Raw genomic sequence first — 20,195 nt, 5'->3', positions numbered from 1 at the left:
CTGGGAATTCTGAAAGTTGAAGTCTACAAATCTTAAAATTGACAAATTTGGAGATTCCTGATCTAACATATAGATGAAGTTTAAAAAAAAGATATGCACATATTTGCACATAGACAGATGCAGATGAAAAGTTGGTGTTCAGTGTTTTATTATAAGATTTGTTCCTCAGTTTGAGATTCTCCTCCCATCAACAGAAGTTATGTCCAGCTCAGCCTGGGGTATCCTCCTTTGTCTGAGCCGGCTCCTTTATTCCTTCATCTTGCTTTTCCATCTGCTTCAATCTTTCCAGAGCTCTTAGCTTTTGCTTCTCTTTGTAGACCTGAATATTAATGGGAAGGAGAGATTTAATTGAGGATTTAGCTTCCCAAATGTCCTTTCAGCCTGGAGAAATAAGCAGCTTCTGCTTCCACTGCCACCATACATGGAAGGTCTCCATTCCTATGTCTGCAACTGCTACAATAAGACAGTAAGGACCAAGCCATAAATGTAGTCTGCCCCATTTTATCTGAATGTGAAACATAAAGCCAACCAAGAATGGTCCAAGGAATAAGCTCTGGCTCAGTCATGCTATTTTCTGCACAGATTAAGGCAGGGCAAGCTGCCCTCCACCCACAAGCTGCTGGCTCCTGCTGCGGATGACCGCTTCGCTTAGCCCGGCCACTTTCTAGGCTTTCCTACTCTTACATGCTGTCCTTACCCACCCACTCTAAAACTGGAGACAGAAATGCTGTTCACTCATTGGACAGGATCCTTGTCAAGTATGGCCTTCCAAGCCCCTTTCCTTGTCTGAAGCCTATGCCCATCCCAAGCTAATTCTCTACGCTATAGAAGCTGCCGTTGCCCAGGCTGTTTCTGTAGGTCACCTTCTGTAGGCCAGCCATTCTTAACCTACCATGGCTCTAAATTCCTTCTTGACAGCTGCGCGCCGTGTGATTTTCCGCCGGTATTGTGGAGGCGGTGAGTACTCAATTTCCAGCTGCTTGCACGTGTTCTCAAAGATATCATAGCGGCTATTACGTAAGTATTTCAGCAACACAGTCCGCCGGTCAGTGGCTATCATCATATGGGTAAGGTTAACCTTGTCCTAGAAAGTTGTAGTCTCTTCAGTGAATTATTCATGGATCCAAGTGTTTTAATTTTTCAACTTTCTGGTTATTAATTTACTGACAACATTTGCAAGTTTATTGAAAGAGAGCAATAATTAGCTAGACAGAAAAATATTGTGTTGGGAAATAAGGAACATTATTTATTACACTGTGATCTCTGAGAACCGTTTAAAAAATAAACTTTTGTACTTCTCAGAATTGGATCTAAAGCATGTATCATCTAGTTCAGAGGTGTCAAACCCAATTGCACTGCAATGTTTTTTACCTTTGCAAAGCCAGGGCGGGCGTGGCCTGCAAGGGCCATATCCAGCTCGAGGGCCACCAGTTTGATAGGCCTGGTCTAGTTTATGGGATACAGGCAATAGGATACTGGCTTGTAATGAGGTCATTGGATTAGAAATCCTGCCATAATATGCCAGAATTGACCAGGAGTTAGCAGGGAACACTGTTACTAGGTGACATAGTAACAATTCAGGCTGGTAACCTGAACTCCACCTTATCTATCTTAATGTAAAGCTTTATGGGAGTGGTAATCAATATTAATATATCTATTTGTTGATGACCTTGGTATTGGAAAACTGAAATTCTGAACGCTGGAGGAGTGCACGCAAAGAGCATGAATAATCAAATGAAATGACCAAGAGAGAAATAGCTATGATGTATCTTTGTGAAATGATGAAAGTGGGAAGATGTAATAGAGTTGAATGAAGATGGTCGACTTTTATTAAATTATTGGATGTTTAAAACAGCAACAATACAAGAATGACAAAAAGTTCTCAATGTGATAGTAATTAGTTTTTGGTAGCGTCAATAATGAATTTTTAATTGAAATATCTGATCATGCAATGGTAACAATGGATATGGAAATAAGATTGCGATTCTAAACAGGCAAGTAGATGGAGAATGGATTTGAGAATTTTTAAAAATAAAGAGGTTTTAGAAAAAATGGAAAGGGAATTAAAAGTAATATGGGCTAAAAATGAAGAGGGAGGTAGTAATATAGGTATAATATGGGATGCAATGAAAGCAGTAATGCAAGGTTTAGCGATAAAATACTCATAAAAAAACAAAAAGAGAAATATATAGAGGAGGAGGAAATTAGGGAACTAGAGAATAAATATATAGAAAGTAGAGAGAATAGGATTATGTTACAGCTATCAGCTAAAAGAAAAGAGTTGCAAAATATTGAGATAGAACAGGTTCAGAGAAATCTAATATACTTAAATAGGGAATTTTATGAAAACAGTAATAAAAATTCTAGAATGCTGGCTAGAGCCACACAAGATAAAAAGGCAAAAAGCCTGATTGGAGTAATAAAGAACGACAAGGGGGAAAGAGGTAATATGATGAGAGAAAAATTGTTGCTATTTCATAAGTCCTTTGAAAAGCTATATAAGGGAAATGACATAAATGTGAAAGTCAGGCATATATAGAAAAAAAATTAAATTGTAAAATTCAAGAAAACGATAAAGAAATAATGGAATCACAAACAGAAGAAAAGGAAATAGTGGAAGTTATGAATAAATTGAAAAAAGGTAAGACACCAGGGATTAGGTATAGAATATTATAAAAATTTCAAAGGGCTATTGATGTCGAAGATGAAGATAATGTTTAATAAAATAATGGAAGGGGAAAATATTCATGTTCCTGGAAGCAATCCTTGATAATACTGATAGCGAAACCAGGTAAAGATTATACAAACCCAGGATCATATAGACCAGTGATGGCGAACTTATAGCACGCGTGCCACAGGTGGCACACGGAGCTATTTGTCAGGGCACGCAAGGCACTGCCCTGTCAGCTCGCCAGCACGCATGCGCGCGCTGGCCACCTGAGTTCACCATTTTTAAAAGCCATTTTTCGCCCTCCCCAGGCTCCAGAGGCTTTATAGGTTAATATAAGTCACTTCCAGTTTGCTCGGAGAGTCGTTTTGAGCGCTCCAAAGGCGTCAGGGAAGCCTCCGCACGATCCCTGAGGCCTCCGGAGGGCCTCCAGGGGGGTGGGGGAGGCTGTTTTCGCCCTCCTCAGGCTCCTATAAAGCTCTGGAGACTGGGGAGGGCAAAAAAAGCATGTAAAAATGGGGGGGGGCACCTGTTGTGCGTGTATGCGCACTGGGTGGGTCGCGCATTGCATTATGGGTACGGCACACCCACACATGACCCCCCTGCGCTCCCCCCACTTGTGGCACGCAAGTCAAAAAAGGTTCACCATCGCTGATATAGACCAATATCACTTATTAATCAGGATGCTAAGATTTTTACAGCAAAAGTGAATATATTTATAGAGAATTATATTAAAAATGACCAGTGTAGATTTATAAGAGGCCGACAAATGTCAGATACAGTAAGAAGGGTATTAAACATAGGTTATTATATAAAGAATCAAAAATTAAAGACAGGTGGGATAGGATAGGATAGAATTCTTTATTGGCCAAGTATGATTGGACACACAAGGAATTTGTCTTTGGTGCATAGGCTCTCAGTATACATAAAATAAGCAATCAGTGTATCAGCATTAGATATATTTAAGGCCTTCGATTGTGTGGAATGGCCTACATTGAAGATATTAATAGAAAAGTTGGGTTTTGGGGGGAAATTTATGCAAGTGATAAATCAACTATATTCAGAGAATAAAGCGAGTATAGCCATAAATGATGGTGTTAGAGAAACCTTAAGCTGGGGAACGAGACAGGGCCGCCCCTTATCCCCAGTTTTATTTGCATTATTAATGGAGGTTTTGGCAAATGCAATTAGAGAAGATTCATTGATTGAAGGAATTGGAATACAGAAGAAAATTAAAATAAATTTATTTGCAGATGATACATTATTAACATTTCAATATCCTGTAGTTACTATAGAGAGGATATATTTACACCTAAATGAATTTGGGAAATACAGTGGATTACAAATAAACTGGGAAAAATCAGAAATGATATAATACAACTAAATAAAGTTTTAACAGATATTAAATTAAATTGGTTGAATTTAGTACAATTTGAGAAATGGATAAAAGTGGAAGAAAGATTCAAGGAGAAAAATAGCTAACAAAATTTGAAATGATTATAAAAGAATGTGAGATAAATGAAGAATATATAGGGAAAGGAAGAATTGGGGAAATGTATAGAATATTAACTGAATTAGAAGAGCAGGCAAAAGGTTTGAAATTAATTTGGGAATCAGATTTGGGAGAAATAAATGATGATGATTGGAAAAATATTTGGAATAGAAGAGTATATAAGAATATGTCAGAGTTAAGGAAAATGGATATAAAGTGATATGGAGGAGGTACCTAATATCACGTGAAATTAAACAGATGGTAAATATACAAATATTTGTTGGAGGTGCAAGAAAGAGGTTGGAATATATAAACATATGTGGTGGGATTGTGATAGTGCACAAAAATATGGGATATGGTGTTTACAGAAATTAGAGCACTTTTGAATGTACATTTAGATATGTCACTGAGGATTACATTACTGTTGCTGGTGGAAAAACGGGATATAAATGAAACAAAAAAGGAATTGATTGTAAACTTGATAATCACATCACATAGATTAGCGACAGCTAAATATTGGGGACGAAATTGGAATATTCAAAGAAATGAGTGGTATAATGAAATTAGGAGTATGACCCCAAATGATAAACTAACAACAGAAATTAAATTTAAAAAGGGGATGATCAAAGCAAATAATTATAATGAAATATGGGGGGGGGGGATTTTATAAAATCAGTGTTGGTGGAAGGCAAAGGAAATAAACCCACTCAAGAATATATGTTGTTTTGGAGGGGATAAGGGCACAATTGGAATATATTGTATATCTTTTAATTGTTATAGATGAAGAAATATAAGGGTAAAAAAAAGCTCTCTGGAGGGGCAGGGGTGCACTATAATATTTGTTTTTTTCCCTTTTTCTTTTCTCTTTCTTTTTGTATTTAATATGTTTGTATTATTTGTATTTTTAAAAAGTTAAAACAAAAATAAAAAAAATTAAAAAGAATGAATTTTGGGGAAAATTGGATATGGAAAGGAAAAAACCCAAAAGAAGTTGAAATGAGAGAAGAATAAACACCGGGGAACTACCAGCACCGGGGAATTACCAGAGGACTGGAAAAGAGCTGATGTGGTTCCCATCTTCAAAAAAGGGAAAAAATTAGATCCAGGAAACTACAGACCTATCAGCCTGACCTCAATACCAGGAAAGATTCTGGAAAAAATAATCAAGCAACGAATTTGCGAACACCTAGAAGCAAACAAAGTAATAGCCAAAAGCCAACGTGGGTTTGTCAAAAACAGATCATGCCAGACTAACCTTATTGCATTCTTTGATAATGTGACAAAATTAGTGGACCAGAGGAATGCCGTCGATATAGTTTTATTTGGACTTCAGTAAGGCTTTTGATAAGGTAGACCATAACCAACTATTAGATAAAGTAGAAGAATGTGAGTTAGACAGCATCACCACCAGATGGATTCGTAACTGGCTGACCAACCGCACTCAACGTGTAGTCCTCAATGGAACTGCATCTACATGGAGGGAAGTATGCAGTGGAGTACCCCAAGGCTCTGTTTTAGGCCCAGTCCTCTTCAACATCTTCATCAATGATTTGGATGAGGGAATAAATGGGGAACTCATCAAATTTGCAGATGACACCAAGCTGGCAGGAATAGCCAACACTCCAGAAGATAGGCTTAAGATACAGAAGGATCTTGACAAACTTGAACATTGGGCACTATCTAATAAAATGAAATTCAATGGTGAAAAGAGTAAGGTTCTACATTTAGGCAACAAAAATGGAATGCACAGGTACAGTATAGGTGGTACCTTGCTCAGTAGTAGTAACTGTGAAAGGGATCTTGGAGTCCTAGTGGACAACCATTTAAATAGGAGCCAGCAGTGTGCAGCAGCAGCCAAAAAAGCCAACACAGTCCTAGGCTGCATCAACAGAGGGATAGAATCAAGATCACGTGAAGTGTTAATACCACTTTATAATGCCTTGGTAAGGCCACGCTTGGAATACTGCATTCAGTTCTGGTTGCCACGATGTAAAAAAGATGTGGAGACTCTAGAAAGAGTGCAGAGAAGAGCAACAAACAGGATTAGGGGACTGGAGACTAAAACATATGAATAACGGTTGCAGGAACTGGGTATGTTTAGCTTAAGAGAAAGAAGGACTAGGGGAGACATGATAGCATTGTTCCAATATCTCAAGGGTTGCCACAAAGAAGAGGGAGTCAAACTATTCTCCAAGGCACCTGAGGGTAGAACAAGAAGCTGGAAACTAATCAAGGAGAGAAGAAACTTAGAACTGAGGAGAAATTTCCTGACAGTTAGAACAATTAATCAGTGGAACAGCTTGCCTCCAGAAGTTGTGAATGCCCCAACTCTGGAAGTCTTTAAGAAGATGTTGGATAGCTATTTGTCTGAAACGGTATAGGGTTTCCTGCCTAGGCAGGGGGTTGGACTAGAAGACCTCCAAGGTCCCTTCCAACTCTATTATTGTATTATTGTATAAATGTAGGAGAAAAAAGTCTGAATCCTGAATATTAGAAAACAGATTACTAATGCAACAGAATGAATGGAGAGAGGACAGAGACGCTGCTTGAAAACAAGTGAAAAAAAGTATCTTACAGGATTACATTACTGTATCTCACAGGTTACATTTGATTAACAGAATCTATGAAGAATTATGCTTAGTGAAATGACAAAATGAAATGAAAATAAGACTACAGATGAGGCCAATTATAAAAAATTGAAAATGAATGAAAAAGATGGCACAATGTGCATGGAGAAAAAAGACAGCTGCTAAGAAAGTGGTCCAAGAGTATAAAGCAGTGATGGCGAACCTATGGCACAGGTGGCATGCGGAGCCATTTGTCAGGGCACGCGAAGCACTGCCCTGTCAGCTGGACAGCGCGCATGCGCATGCTGGCCAGCTGAGTTCACCGTTTTTAAGAGCCATTTTTCCCCCTCCCCAGACTCCAGAGGCTTTATAGAAGCCTGGGGGGGTGAAAAGAGCCCCCCCCCCGAGGCTTCGGGGACCGTCCAGAGGCTTCCCTGAAGCCTTCGGAACTCTTAAAACGACCCTCCGAGCAAACCGGAAGTCTTCCGGTTTGCTCGGAGGGTCATTTTAAGCGTTCCGAAGGCTTCAGGGAAGCCTCCGGAGGGCCTCCGGGAGGGCGGGGGAGGCTCTTTTCGCCCTCCCCAGGCTCCTATAAAGCCTCTGGAGCCTGGGGAGGGCGAAAAAAGCATGTAAAAATGGGGGGGGGGGAGTGGCTGTAGTGCGCATTGCATTATGGGTGCGGCACGCCTGCACACGACCCCCCTGCGCTCCCCCCACTTGTGGCACGCGAGCCAAAAAAGGTTCGCCATCGCTGGTATAAAGAATGACATCAGAAGAAGTTAAGGGGGGGGGAGTAATTTTGATGGAATTTTTAAAAATGTTTGGGAGAAAACAAGGGAATACCAGTACAGTGAACAGAATTAAATAATAAAAGGGATAAATTGATCTACGAATGTTGCAGCAGAACAGCAGTCATTCACCCTTACGACCAACGGCAGAGACACCCCAACATTCCCCCTGCCTATCTCTCCCCGCCTCCCCAGGGAACTAACAGGCACGGGGCCTGTGGAGACTCCCTCACTTTGCAAAGGTTTCCATGGCCAATGGAGCTGTCTCCAGCCATTCTTTGCCTGCTCCCGGAGCTCCAACAGCAGAGCAGTGAGAGCAGAGACAGAGCGGGACGAACGGGCCCTGCTCAGCTTGGCTGATTCACCGAGGCTGCCTGTGCAGGAGGCCCAATCCACCTTTGGAGTGCCAGGCAGCCTCGGTGAGCCCGAAGGAGCCTGAGATCACCCCCCTGAAGGCTTCCAAAAAGCTTCCGTACCAAAAGCTTTTGCTCTGGAAAATGGAAGCCTGCAGGGGTGCAAGATTGCGTCCTCGGAGGCTTCCGTTCTCCAGCTTGATCATACACAGTAGAGAATGAATGAAGATTGGATTTCAAAATGAGTATGCGAATGGGTTGTGAGAAAAGGCTCAACCCCTCCAAGACAGAGTGGCTGTGGTTCCCGGCTTCCCGATTCAATCAGCATATTCCATCGCTGACCATCGGGGATGAGCAATTAGCCCCGGTGGAAGGGGCGCGCAACTTGGGCGTCCTCCTTGACGATCGGCTGACCTTAGAAGATCACGTGGCGGCCGTGGCAAGGGGGGCGTTCCACCAGGTTCGCCTCGTGCGCCAGTTGCGGCCCCTTTTGGACCGGGAGGCCTTGCGCACAGTCACTCACGCGCTGGTGACGTCCCGCCTGGACTACTGTAACGCTCTCTACATGGGGCTCCCCTTGAGGTGCGCCCGGAGACTGCAGTTGGTCCAGAATGCAGCCGCACGGGTTATTATGGGGAGATCGAGATTCTCCCATATAACACCTATCCTGCGCGAGCTGCACTGGCTTCCTGTGGCCTACCGGGTGCGCTTCAAGGTACTGGTTACCATCTTCAAAGCGCTCCATGGCACAGGGCCTAGTTACCTGCGGGATCGCGTCCTGCCCCATACATCCCTGCGACCCACTCGCTCACACAGGGAGGGGCTACTCCGGGTGCCGTCCTCTAGAGAGTGCCTGGGGACGGTGCCCAGGAGTAGGGCCTTCTCTGTGGTGGGCCCTACCCTTTGGAATGACCTCCCCCCAGACATCCGGACAACAACCGATCTTCGCTCCTTCCGTATGAAGCTGAAGACCTACCTGTTTTGTCAAGCCGGCCTGGCATAACGTTACTATCTTGCCACCCCAGGTCCTTTTACAATGGGAAATTTTGTTTTTAATATTTTTGGGGTTTTAAACTTTGTAAGTATGCTTATTTATGGACTTATTTTTACCTCCTCTGCACGATTTTATGGTGCTATCTTGATTATTGCTCTGTACGTCGCCCCGAGTCCCTGTGGGGAGAGGGGGCGACTAATAAGTTCAATAAAATAAATAAATAAATAATAAATAAAAGGAAGACTGAAAGTAAGACATGGTTGGGTGGAGTTTATGAAATCCTCAAAAAAGATGTCTATGGAGATTCTCAATCATCCAGGTCATGGTTGTCCCAAAGGTGCTTTTTTTTTCAAAAGGCAACTAGACTTACTTGCTTTTTTCCTTGAAGATATTTCATTTCACATCCAAGATACTTCAATTAGAACTGAAAAAGTGAAACATCTTCAAGGAAAAACGAAGAAGGCCCAGTTGCCTTTTGAAAAAAAAGCACCTTTGGGTCCTCAAAAAAGAAACGCTCAGAATTTTAATGATGAAAGAACAATGTACAAAATGATAGATGGACACGATGGCAGCAAGGGCAGTTTGCAAGGTGAGAACAAAGTGGTGAGATATTGCCATTGATTTTACTCCCCCCCCCCTTCTCTCATGCCTCCAGCTCTCTTCCCTTAAGGAACATCATCTAACTCTGTAAGAAAAGAATAATGTGATGGGTATGCATCTGTGCTGAATTTTGCGATGTTCACTTGAAGAATGAACCGCTTTGCATCTGAAGATAATGGCATTCAATAAGGACTGCCAAAAATCCAATTCTCCGTCATCCATTTGTTTGCAGTGCTTTTCAATAAAATCTGCTGACTTAGAAGACACGGTTTATAGAGGTTACATAACAAGCAGCTTAAACGCTTTGAAGACTCATCATACCTTGGGGTTCATCTGCAGATGTTCTTTGAGGGAGCGGATCATGGCCGTCAAGTAGGCAACTAGAACATTAAGAAGAGAAGTTAGAAAAGCTCCCGTTATGTTTTCTTCTCCTATTTTAGAGAGTACACATGAACATTAGCAGCCAGGCACTTTCAAGAGGTGGGATTTCTTCTCCTTGGTGAAAGGGTGTTCAGTGTTACACATGGGAATAGAGTTCCCGGTTGTTTTGGTGTTCTGCTGAAAGGCAACAGAGTGAATCCAGAGAGAAAGGTGTGAAAAGCATAATCAGCTCTACTGGGCATCTCAATTATTTCTAGTCCAACCAATCATAAGCACTATATTCTTTAAGAACTTTTTGTCCTCTTCCTTCTTGAATTCCTTTTCCTTTTATGTTACATTTTTTAATACAAAAAGTATGTAGATAGGTATCTGTAAGATTACGATTGATCCTATTTTTTAAAATTAGATTTTACATCCAATGATGCACACAATGCTCCCGCCTCCTATTTGCCATGGAACAATAACCCTGTGAGGTGGGTTGGGCTGGGAGAGTGCGGTTGTCCCAAAGTCACCCAGTTTTGTGCCTAAAGAAAGACTTGTGATCTCCTGGCCCCCTTAATCAATATTCTAAACTGTCTTATATAGGTTTTCAGGAAATTGTTTTGGCTGAAGTTTACAATCAAACTTCAGAGGCATAATGTGAGGTTTACCTAAACAGAGGCATAAATTGGTGGCTACCACACCCCACAGAGGGCAAATCTCCCCATCTCCTTTGACTTATCCTTTCAAAGATCCGTGAACCAGGCACCACTTTTCTCAGAAAGGAACAGAGCAATTTATTTGCTCCTGGGTAAATGGTGAAATTATTGTTGAATATAATTCAGATTTGCTTGAGGAGGGGGAAGAAGCATTCATTTTGGATGTCATGTGAAATTCCTGCCAAGCTGGCACACCAGGTCCCGAGTCTGACATACACGCACCCTAAAGCGGAGCCTCCTTATAGCCGCCTGCCCAAAAGGCAACTGTCAAAGGCAACAATCTGGACAGCAATTCTATGCGATGTTATCATCTATGCAGCAGGATTCACTTGAAGTTTGACTGTACTCTGGAGTTATTGCCTCAGTGGGATCTTGAACTTGCACGAAGCTGCAGGAAACGAACTCACTCTTTCACCACGTCCCAGGCCAACCAACCAGGCCACCCCACTGCTCCAGTGGCTGCCCAGCCTCTCTCCCCCCCCCCCCCGCCCTCAAGCAGAATTTGTCTTGCTTTAACTTAAAATCTGTTATTTAATGAATATGCTATTTCTTTATTGAATTTATGGAGGAAAAAAATGGAAGTCCAAGGAAGAACTTCCACCTGAGAAAACATCTCAGACAAGACTCTCCTTAGTTCCCATGAAGATTGGGAGGGGGCACATTTAGACTCCCAAGATTGTGTTACTTCACAATAAAAGTAGTATAAGCATACACAACCTTGGTTTCCTATGCTGGTCTAGCTCAAAGAGCTGAGAGCATATGATGGCATTGCCCCCTCCCCCTTTAACAGTATTTTCTTTCATCTGCCTTCATAAGATTAAGTTTCTACCCCCTAGCATTCCTCTTCTAGAAGGTTTTTTTTAATATATATGAAAATGTACCCAGAATGGTGCCAACTACTCAAGGTGAGGTCTGAATGAGTATAATTAAAGCAGAACACCATGGAACTCTTCTTTCTGTGTTCTGGAAACTATACTTTTATTGATGGTACTTAAACTGTTTTTGCTTATTTATGGCCACAAAACTGACTCATGTAGGTTACAGCCACCTTGCAGGGTATTTTTTCCATGCAGTTGCTGCTAGGCCCACTTTCTCCCATCCTCTTCCAATGCATCTCAGTTCTATTCCCTGCAAGAGTTTGCATTTGTCTGTTTTAATGCAAACATACATTCTAATCCTGTTTCTCTAAAAAATATCAATCCTGTTTGTTTCAGATTTGTTTCCATTTGAGTGCACTAGTTATTGAATCCAATTTTTAATTGGATTGCAAATGTAATAAGCACCATCATCCGTGGGATTAATAAAGTGCAAGGACAAGACCAAACTCTGCAGCTCTTTACTTTGTCTCCAGGACAAGTCCAACTTCTAGCCACTTCATGGCAACAATGTAGGATGCGAGGGGCACGGGGCGGCTCTGCACTCTCCTAGAACCGCCAGGCAACCTCAAGGCCCATTTGTAAGCTCCTACTTGATTAACCTGAATGTCAAAAATGATATTTTGTCAAACATGTTTTTTTAATCAAGAGCATTTCTACCACCAAGGAATGTTAATGAAAAACTGATATGATATCAACTTGGCAATATTTGTCACACTTGTTTCATTTGTGATCTCAAAATGGATACATGACACAAATTTCCCCCCACAATAATCCTGTGTGGGAGCTTTGGCTGAAGGAGAATGGCCACCCCATTGTCACCCATGAGCTTCTGTGATTGGGGTGGATCAATCCAACACTTTAACCTACTACACCAGATTTGTATGTGTAATTTAATTATTTTTTTAAAAAATAATCTTACTCCAACAGACTGATAGCTTATCCATACTGACTTCTGGCAACTAGCATGCTTTTTTACGTGTGCATCTAATATAAGCCCCCCCCCAATAAGCCCTACTTAAGAGCCTGCGTAGCCAGCCACCTGCCCATTCCATCTCGTTGTTTGTGGTGCTGCGCCCGTGGGGGTGAGGGTGTGGGGCTGCCCCACGGGCCCCACACCGGCTTCTCCCAGTGCCCCTGCAGCCAGGCTATCCATGCCCTGACACCTGCCTTGCGGCAGCAGCACCACCAGCAAATATATGCAGCATAAACTGTGGCCGCCGGCCCACGTCTTCTTTCTTATGGCTGCTATGGAGCAGGCAGCTGAGCGGTGCCGCAGCTGCCAGACTGCAGGAGTCCTGAGTGAAGCCAATGTGGGGCGCGTGGGGCTGCTGCACCAACCCCTGCCTTGCCTCATGGCTGCGGCACCAGAGTGTTGTTCAGTCTCCTGCTCCATTGTGGCTGCAATCAAGCCAAAGAAGTGGGCCAGTGGCCATGCAGGGTCTGGATGGGGTTGCCGGAGCCACTGTCGTGAGGCAAGGCAGGTGCCGGGGCTTCGGTGACCTGCCTGCGGGAGCCCTGAAGTAAGTCAATACGGAGCACGTGTGGCAGCTCCACCCCTCTGCCTCACGACAGCAGCACTGGCGGGCCGCACAGCCCCCTGACGCACTGCAAGCAAAAACAATGGGGTGTCACGTACATGGGGTGGGGTGGGGGGGAACCCCCCCCAAAAATAAGTCCTAATGCTTATTTGGGGCCCCAAAAGAAAATAAGACCTCTTATTTTCAGGAAAACACAGGTAACTTTGTGATTTTATTCAAATCACCTACATTCTAAACTTAGAGGTCATTAAATCATATACATTCTCATTAGTCCTACAAAGCAACTGAATCCAATTATACTGACAGAAGTATAGACCATGAGATTGGAAAAATAGAAAGAAGACTAAAAGAAGAATAAATTCTCCTTTTACATGAAAAGGAATGAGTCAATTTCCAAATGTTTCCAACAATACTTCACATCTCATCCTTCTACAGACAAACACAGCTACTGTAGTGGAGAACCATGGAACTAAGGGGGAGGAAGGATAGCTTCCACTTTTCTTCCTACCTTGAACCTCTGCAGATCCACAGTCATTTGGGTTCCTGCGGACTTTGGCTGCTAGCTGCTCCTTCTTCATTTTCACTTTTTCCTTCTACAGGCACAAGCAAACATTGGGGAATGGAAGTCAGTAGATAAAAAATTGCAAGTATAGTTTGCTGTATAGTTTGTACATTTCACAGTTTCTCAACAAGTATAGTATGTTAGTACTGCTCCATCTAGGGCTTCAGGTGAAAATCCTGAGGTAAAGAGACTCAAAGTTACTTGCTTACTGTAGAAGAAAGTGGGAATTTTGCTGTCATATAGGACTGTTCACACTTAATCACATCTGTTGCAACTGAGATTTGTAAAGCATGCTAAGATTCTTTTCATTCAAATTTTATTATTACAACAGTTGTGGCTTGATATTATTGTACTAACCAAGTTTATGATTAAGAAGAATTATACAAACTCAGAAATGGGTTGATTTGGTCACCTGATTAAGTATGTTCTGCAAACACAGTCATGAAGGACAATGAATGCTCACAAATATCATGGCTGTTGGTATACTGTACAGGCAGTCCTCGGGTTACAACAGCAATTGGGACCAGGAATTCTGTTGCTAAGCAATGCAGTTATAAAGCGTGCCACGTAATCACATCATTTAACAATAGCAATTCCAGCAATCCTGGCTGTTATCATGAGGACTGCAATTATAGATTGTTGATTGTCGATTAAATGGACCTACAGTATGTAAAATCTGGCATTAAACTGTAATATTAACATAGGATATTGCTTGTTCTGTATGCAGATCAGGCACTTACTTGAGGCCACATAATTGTAATCCAGTTCAATGCAGTCCTCCTTCAACACTCTGCTGGCCGAAAATAAACCGTGCAGAGGTTCAGCGCAGCCTGTTTTCAGCTGGCAGAGTGCTGCAGGAGGCCAAAAATGGGCTGTGGAAAGGCCGCGGATGGGCCCCCTGCAGTCCGTTTTAACCAGTAGAGGACTTGCGGGGCAGTCCTTTGATATTTTGAGGCCAGCCCCGTGGGCCAAAGTTAATTGGTAGCAGTATTTGCTCCTAAATCCCAAACTTTCTATAAAAGGAAAACAAAAAACTAACCTGGCTTGCCATTTCCAGAGACAGCATTCTTCTGACGACATCATCCACCCTGCGGGAAAGCACAGAGTCTCCCTGGATCCATTTATTTTTTAAAATCTCCTGAGGGGCTTAGCATTTGCCATTGGTCTCAAATGGTTTAAAATGTAGCAAAGGAAATGCTGAAAGGGCCATTTTTCCAGAGAATATTAACAGAGCATATATGAAAGGTGGGCATTTTGTAAGATTGTATCTTGGGAGCTTTTTTTTTTTCTTCCAACTGTAAAATAAGGTATGTGACAGAATTGTCACTAAAAGGTACTAACCCCCCCCCTTCATTTCTCACCAATCCCTGCAAATCTTACTTGTCTATAGCTGAGACATTGGCATAATCTTTCCTCAACATTGTACCAGGCAGATCATCTAGATGGCTGGGGGTAGCTGAAAAGAAAGAAAGAATTCTTCTTTTGATATACATTTTTGTTCAGCAATTATTTTTTCAATAACGGCCAGTATCTGTACAAGATATATGTAGATGCTCCCAAAATGGATTTTCAAGGTCCTTCTCAATTTTCTGCTGGTAAGGAAAAAGAAGGAAGTGGAAGCAAACTGCTAACTAAGATCAGTTGCTCAGAAGTCAGAAGTAAATCCAGCTGTCCAATTTTTTGAGCCAATGTGTCTATTGATATGAAAAGGAAGGGAGGTATCACAGTTTACTCCTATCCTCTTTTATTTTCCCATTTCAATGGATCAGGTCCTGGGATTACGGACAATGTTCAAATCCACAAAATAAAGCATCCTCAGCAACCTGACTCCTGACTCCAAACCAACCATTGCTTATTTAATTTATGGTCTGCCTTTCCACCCACAGAAGGCATAATGAGAACAAAGCTGAACAATTTAGAATACATACCTTCTTTTTTTTTCCGGACAGGCCTGGCATATTCTCTGACTATTTGGAGAAAAGGGCTCTTCCCTGAAAAGATAAAAAATGCAAAACCAGTTCAGAACAACACACTGGGCAATGCAGTAACATCTTCTTACTGGAAGTCATGTAGTGACAAAAAATAACTCGACTCCCCTTTGATGTTTGGGGACATTAAGCAGCCTGTCCGCCTAAGACAAGCACTATATGGAGAGCGAAGAACCAGCTGGTTTTTTTCTTGCCTGCCGTTCAAGAACAAGCAGAGGAAGAAAAAAGGCTAACAAGCCAGGTGACTGCTTGTTTTTAACCTCAGGACGGTGTTTTCGAGACATCTTTATAGGCATGATCGTGGTTGATTCAACAAAAGACACACAAAACTGAACCAGGGCAGGGGAATTTATACCGTGTACGGCCAGATGTTATTGGGTTCCTGCCCTCTATTAACCCAGCCTACAGAGAGGCGCCCAGGGAGGAGAATCCCAGTGCAAAGCCGCCTTCCTCCCGCCCTCGGCGAATCAGGTCTGGGCGACGCCACGAACCTCCCTCCGGCCCAAGCCGGCCGCGATCCTCCCCGCCAGAAATGGGGCCAATCGAGAAGAAGCTCCAGGCGGGCAGCTCCATCGTAGCCAAGGCCGAATGGACCCCTCCATCCCCGCATCCTGCACTCGTGCAGACACAGCAACATGGGTGCTGTAGTCCGACAGCTGAGGGGGAAGCGGTGTAGAGCGCGGGCAGGGGTGTTGCCCCACGTCGGTCTGGCCGCCCGCTAACCCTTCCTCACCCGGCGCTTGACGCGTGTCCTCCACCGGTCCCGCGACGAGCTTGGGGCGGCTTCTCCCGGCGAGCGCAAAGCCGCCGCGCAGCACCAGCCGCAGCATCGCCGCCGCTCACGGGTAGGGCGCCGCCATCTTGCGCGTCAGAGGGCGCGCCGAGAGGACCGCGTAGGGCGGGGCCGGCGGCATCGGGCATGCGCCGTGGCTCCGCGGAAGGCGACGGGAAGATGGCAGCGTTTGGTTTTGCCCAGTTGAGTCGTTGCCGGAGAGCAAGTGAAATCAATGGGAAGAGAGAGACCTTGTAGGTCATCTAGTCCAACCCCCCGCCCTACACCACATCTGACAGATGGCAGTCCAGTCTCTCCTTGAAAGCTTCCAGTGGTGAATCCAGTTCTACCCTCGCATCGTTTAATGATCTGAACTGAGAATTGTACCCTGCTGTGCGTGTGCCTTGTCAGAGAGGCTGAGAGTTAACATATTGCAGACAATCCCAAAAGTTGTTTCCTTTTAGTTTGAAAAGTGAGTTTGGCATATGGCTGAGGGGTAGCATTCAGTGGCAGCAGGTGGCAGCGTTCCAAATATGCAAAATTAAATCAGAGTCCAAGGCAGAGCTATCCTTAAAGTTTCAATTTAATAAGTCGGACATGTTGGCACATCTCTGGAATCCTAATTCTGAAAGTTACCTAGGATTCCCACCCAGTTGAAAGTTCATGATCTTGTCCCCACACCCACTAATCCATCACATGGTCCAATCTTCTTCTTCCACACTGTCTTCTCCACCCCGCTGGTTCCGGTCAGGTGCCAAGGTGCGGAGACAAAGAATAACCTTGATCTTCTGGAAAGGAATTTTTTATTTCGAAAACAACACATTCTACCCATTGCTATCCCCCCCTTAATGAATATCCATACTAAAGATGAAGCTAGAAGAGAGAGTTTGGCAGGCCAAAGATTCTTAAAGGAACCCCTGCAGGCCTGACAGCAGGTTTCTGAGATGCAGGTTTGCAGTTCCCTTTGAGGGAAATGACCAGACAATACCAGTCATCATCCTTGACATTTTGTGGTTCTTTGCTGTCCTGTTTTATTCAGGGATGCTAAGGAAAATGGAGATTGACAAAGCGGTTGGTTTCGTCAAAAGTTGCAATGCAAATGTTCAGTGATGTAACAGACGGGCAAATTGTGACTCTTTTGGTGCCTTCATTGCCAAACGCTTAAAGAGCATAAATCAGGAAAGCAACATCAACACTTTGGCAGAGATAATCGCAGACATGGTGGTAACAAAAGAATGGCTGCTATATCACAATGCCCGAGTGTGAGAGAGAGACTCCTGGCCTTCAAGCTGCCTTTCTAAAGTTGGCAGGTGCTGCTGCTGCCCCCAGTGTCAAAGCCATTAATGGTACTGTTCAAAAGAACAGTAGGAGGGCTGTGTTATTTCATGTAGAGGATCTTGAAGGCAGCATCAGAAATTTTCTGGTGGCTTTTGCAAGCTTGGCTGGTCTAATAGCAAGCTTGGCTTAGTTTATCCGGTAAGCCAAAGGCGGCACCTCTAAGTCGAGCCATCTTGAACTTCTCTGTTCCTGCTGCAAATAGAAAATTGAGCTAAAAGGACTGAAACCCCACACAGCACATGTTCTTGCTGTGTGGGGTTTCAGTACTTTTAGCTCAATGTGGCTAATCCTGGATGGCCTTGGACTTTCTGGGTGGATAGAGAACTGAACAGCAACAAAGGATTAGACATCCTGCATCCCACAACTAGAAGTCAGGAATAGGGATGGCCTGGAGCAAATAAAATGTGTATTAGGTAACTTTTGAAGCATTAACCAAATCTTAGGAACAGGGACAGAACAATTGTTACATCATTATTAAAACCATCTCAGAGCAGCCATTTGTAATACAGGCCGATGCCAGCGATGTAGCAGTGGGGGCAGTCCTACTCCAAAGGAATGCCAAAGCGGAATTACAACCCTGTGTTTACACGTCTCGCAGGTTGTCCTGACACTGAAAGAGGCTGGGTAATCTGAGAGAAGGCGGCTTACACAGTCCGACGGGCTCTCCCAACATGGAGACAGTTCCTGGAGGTTAGCAAGATCCCCTTCGAGGTCTGGATGGACCATAAGAACCTAGAAGCGCTGAAAGCCCCTCTTCCCCCAAAGCTGTCTCCTAAGCAGGTCCGGGGGGCCCAGTACTTCAGCCGGTTTAACTTCACTCTCCGGTATCTGCCAGGGAGGAAAAACGTCCTTGCAGATGCCCTCTCCCACATCACAATAGCGCAGCACAATAGCAACCGAGAGGCAGTGGTGACGTCCATCATCCAATTAAAGCAGCGCGCAGCACTTGCTCTCACCCGACAACAAGCAATGCCTGGCTGGAGCCAGCCCAAGACTTGGGGCAACCTTTAAAATGCCCTAGTAAGAAATGAGTAGTTCCAGCAGCACCAAGATGACCTATCTGTGAGGGAAGGGCTGGTGTGGAAAGGCACAAAAATATATGTCCCAGCTAGCCAGCAGACCTGGATTGTACAGAGGAGTCACGATGACAGGGCATCAGGACATTTAGGGCTCATAAAGGCCGTGCAAGAGGCAAGAAAATTCTGGTGGCCAAAAATGGAAAAAGACATAGAGGCTTATATGGCCAGCCGTATACGCTTCAATAAAATGAATGCCTGGTTACTGTAGCTGGTAGCCAACCCGATGAACCCCTGGGAGGAGATCTCCATTGACTTTAGAGCACAGGATAGACTACGGCATTCACTTTAATGGGCAGCTGTCAATCCAATCTATGGCTCTGGAGTGTCCCACTCCACAGACGCATCGAATTGGAAAAAGGAGCACATATTCCTCTTTCCCCTGGTGGATCCTGAAAGCACAGGGTTTTATGGCTTCCCCAGGCCAGGGGGAAGATGCATATGTGCCTCTTTTTCTAAATTGACATCTCTGGAGCTGGACACAGGCTGGATGAAAATGTTCTGCATTCACTATAAAGAGCCTCTTCAGAAGCCAAACAGGCCTTGGATTGACTTTGATTTCTCAGGTGTTAAATACCAACAGTACATCAATTTATACAAATTCATAACCACTTTTTATAACTACAATATAATTCAATGTTAATTTCCCACAAATCATTTTCATACCGTTGTCAAGTTTTATCCTCATTTTTCTTCCAATGCATCATTAATTATCAACAGGTTAAGGATATGATTATATATCCAATGAGTTAGTTACTAGAGTACCACCAATTTATCGGTGAGCAGTATACATATATAATACTATCAAAATGTACAAATGAAGCCTTAATGCAAGATCTACCTTGTAGCTCCCATCCATCTCTTCTTATATGATTGCTAAACAGAAATCTTTCTGTTGGTCTGTATTTATTCACTCTCTATAGAGAAAGCGTCAATACTTTTTTTCTTGGAAGCTGGTAATCTTTTAAAATCGGGGCGACTGGATGGAGCTGAGCATTTACTGGTCAGATGCCCTTCCTGACGCCTCATGGAGTTCACAACAGATATTATTTCTTTGCACCCTAAGAGAGAAACATCTGCCGGTTTCAACCTTCTGAACGGGAGAACTCCTTCACCACAAGGCTACCCCGCTGCTCTTTTTTCCAGATATCTGATCACCATCAGACTTGAATATTGTCAAAAAAACTATGGGGTCATCTCAAATACGGATTGCATGCAAGATCTAACAGTAATAATACTGAACTAAAAGAATTCTATAAAGAAGAGGAAGAAACTATATCCAAAAGCAAGGATAGTTTCTCAGCTAAGTAAGGTGTTTGAAAGCTGCAGTTTCCACGAATGGGGCTATTCCAAAGTACCCATGTTTTCCTTAAAATAATACCAGGGCTTATTTTATTTTCGGATGTCTTACCCGCTTACCTTAGGGTCATGCCCCCCATGCCAATACCTGTCACACTGCTGCCCGACTTCTGCAGCCACTTGCAGCCATGCCGCGTGGCTTG

At 43.5% G+C, this 20,195-nt stretch overlaps 2 protein-coding genes across 2 annotated transcripts in view; one reads left to right on the top strand and one right to left on the bottom strand.

The window, feature by feature from the left end:
- Positions 1-20,195, top strand: part of MYCBP (MYC binding protein) — a 227,919-nt gene that overhangs the window by 154,752 nt on the left and 52,972 nt on the right. The window lies entirely within an intron of this gene.
- MRPS15 (mitochondrial ribosomal protein S15) lies at positions 132-16,400 on the bottom strand. The gene is made up of 8 exons (XM_081962429.1): positions 16,241-16,400; positions 15,448-15,510; positions 14,900-14,975; positions 14,559-14,607; positions 13,466-13,550; positions 9,784-9,842; positions 893-1,084; positions 132-319 (listed from the first exon to the last, which is right to left on the bottom strand). Exons 1-8 carry the CDS (start codon positions 16,335-16,337, stop codon positions 209-211), a joined length of 732 nt encoding a protein of 243 aa, XP_081818555.1. The 5' UTR covers positions 16,338-16,400; the 3' UTR covers positions 132-208.

Source organism: Natrix helvetica, assembly GCF_964273705.1.
Source record: "Natrix helvetica genome assembly, chromosome: 9".
Classification (NCBI taxonomy): Eukaryota; Metazoa; Chordata; class Lepidosauria; order Squamata; family Natricidae; genus Natrix; species Natrix helvetica.
This window is presented reverse-complemented; position numbering and strand designations above follow the sequence as displayed.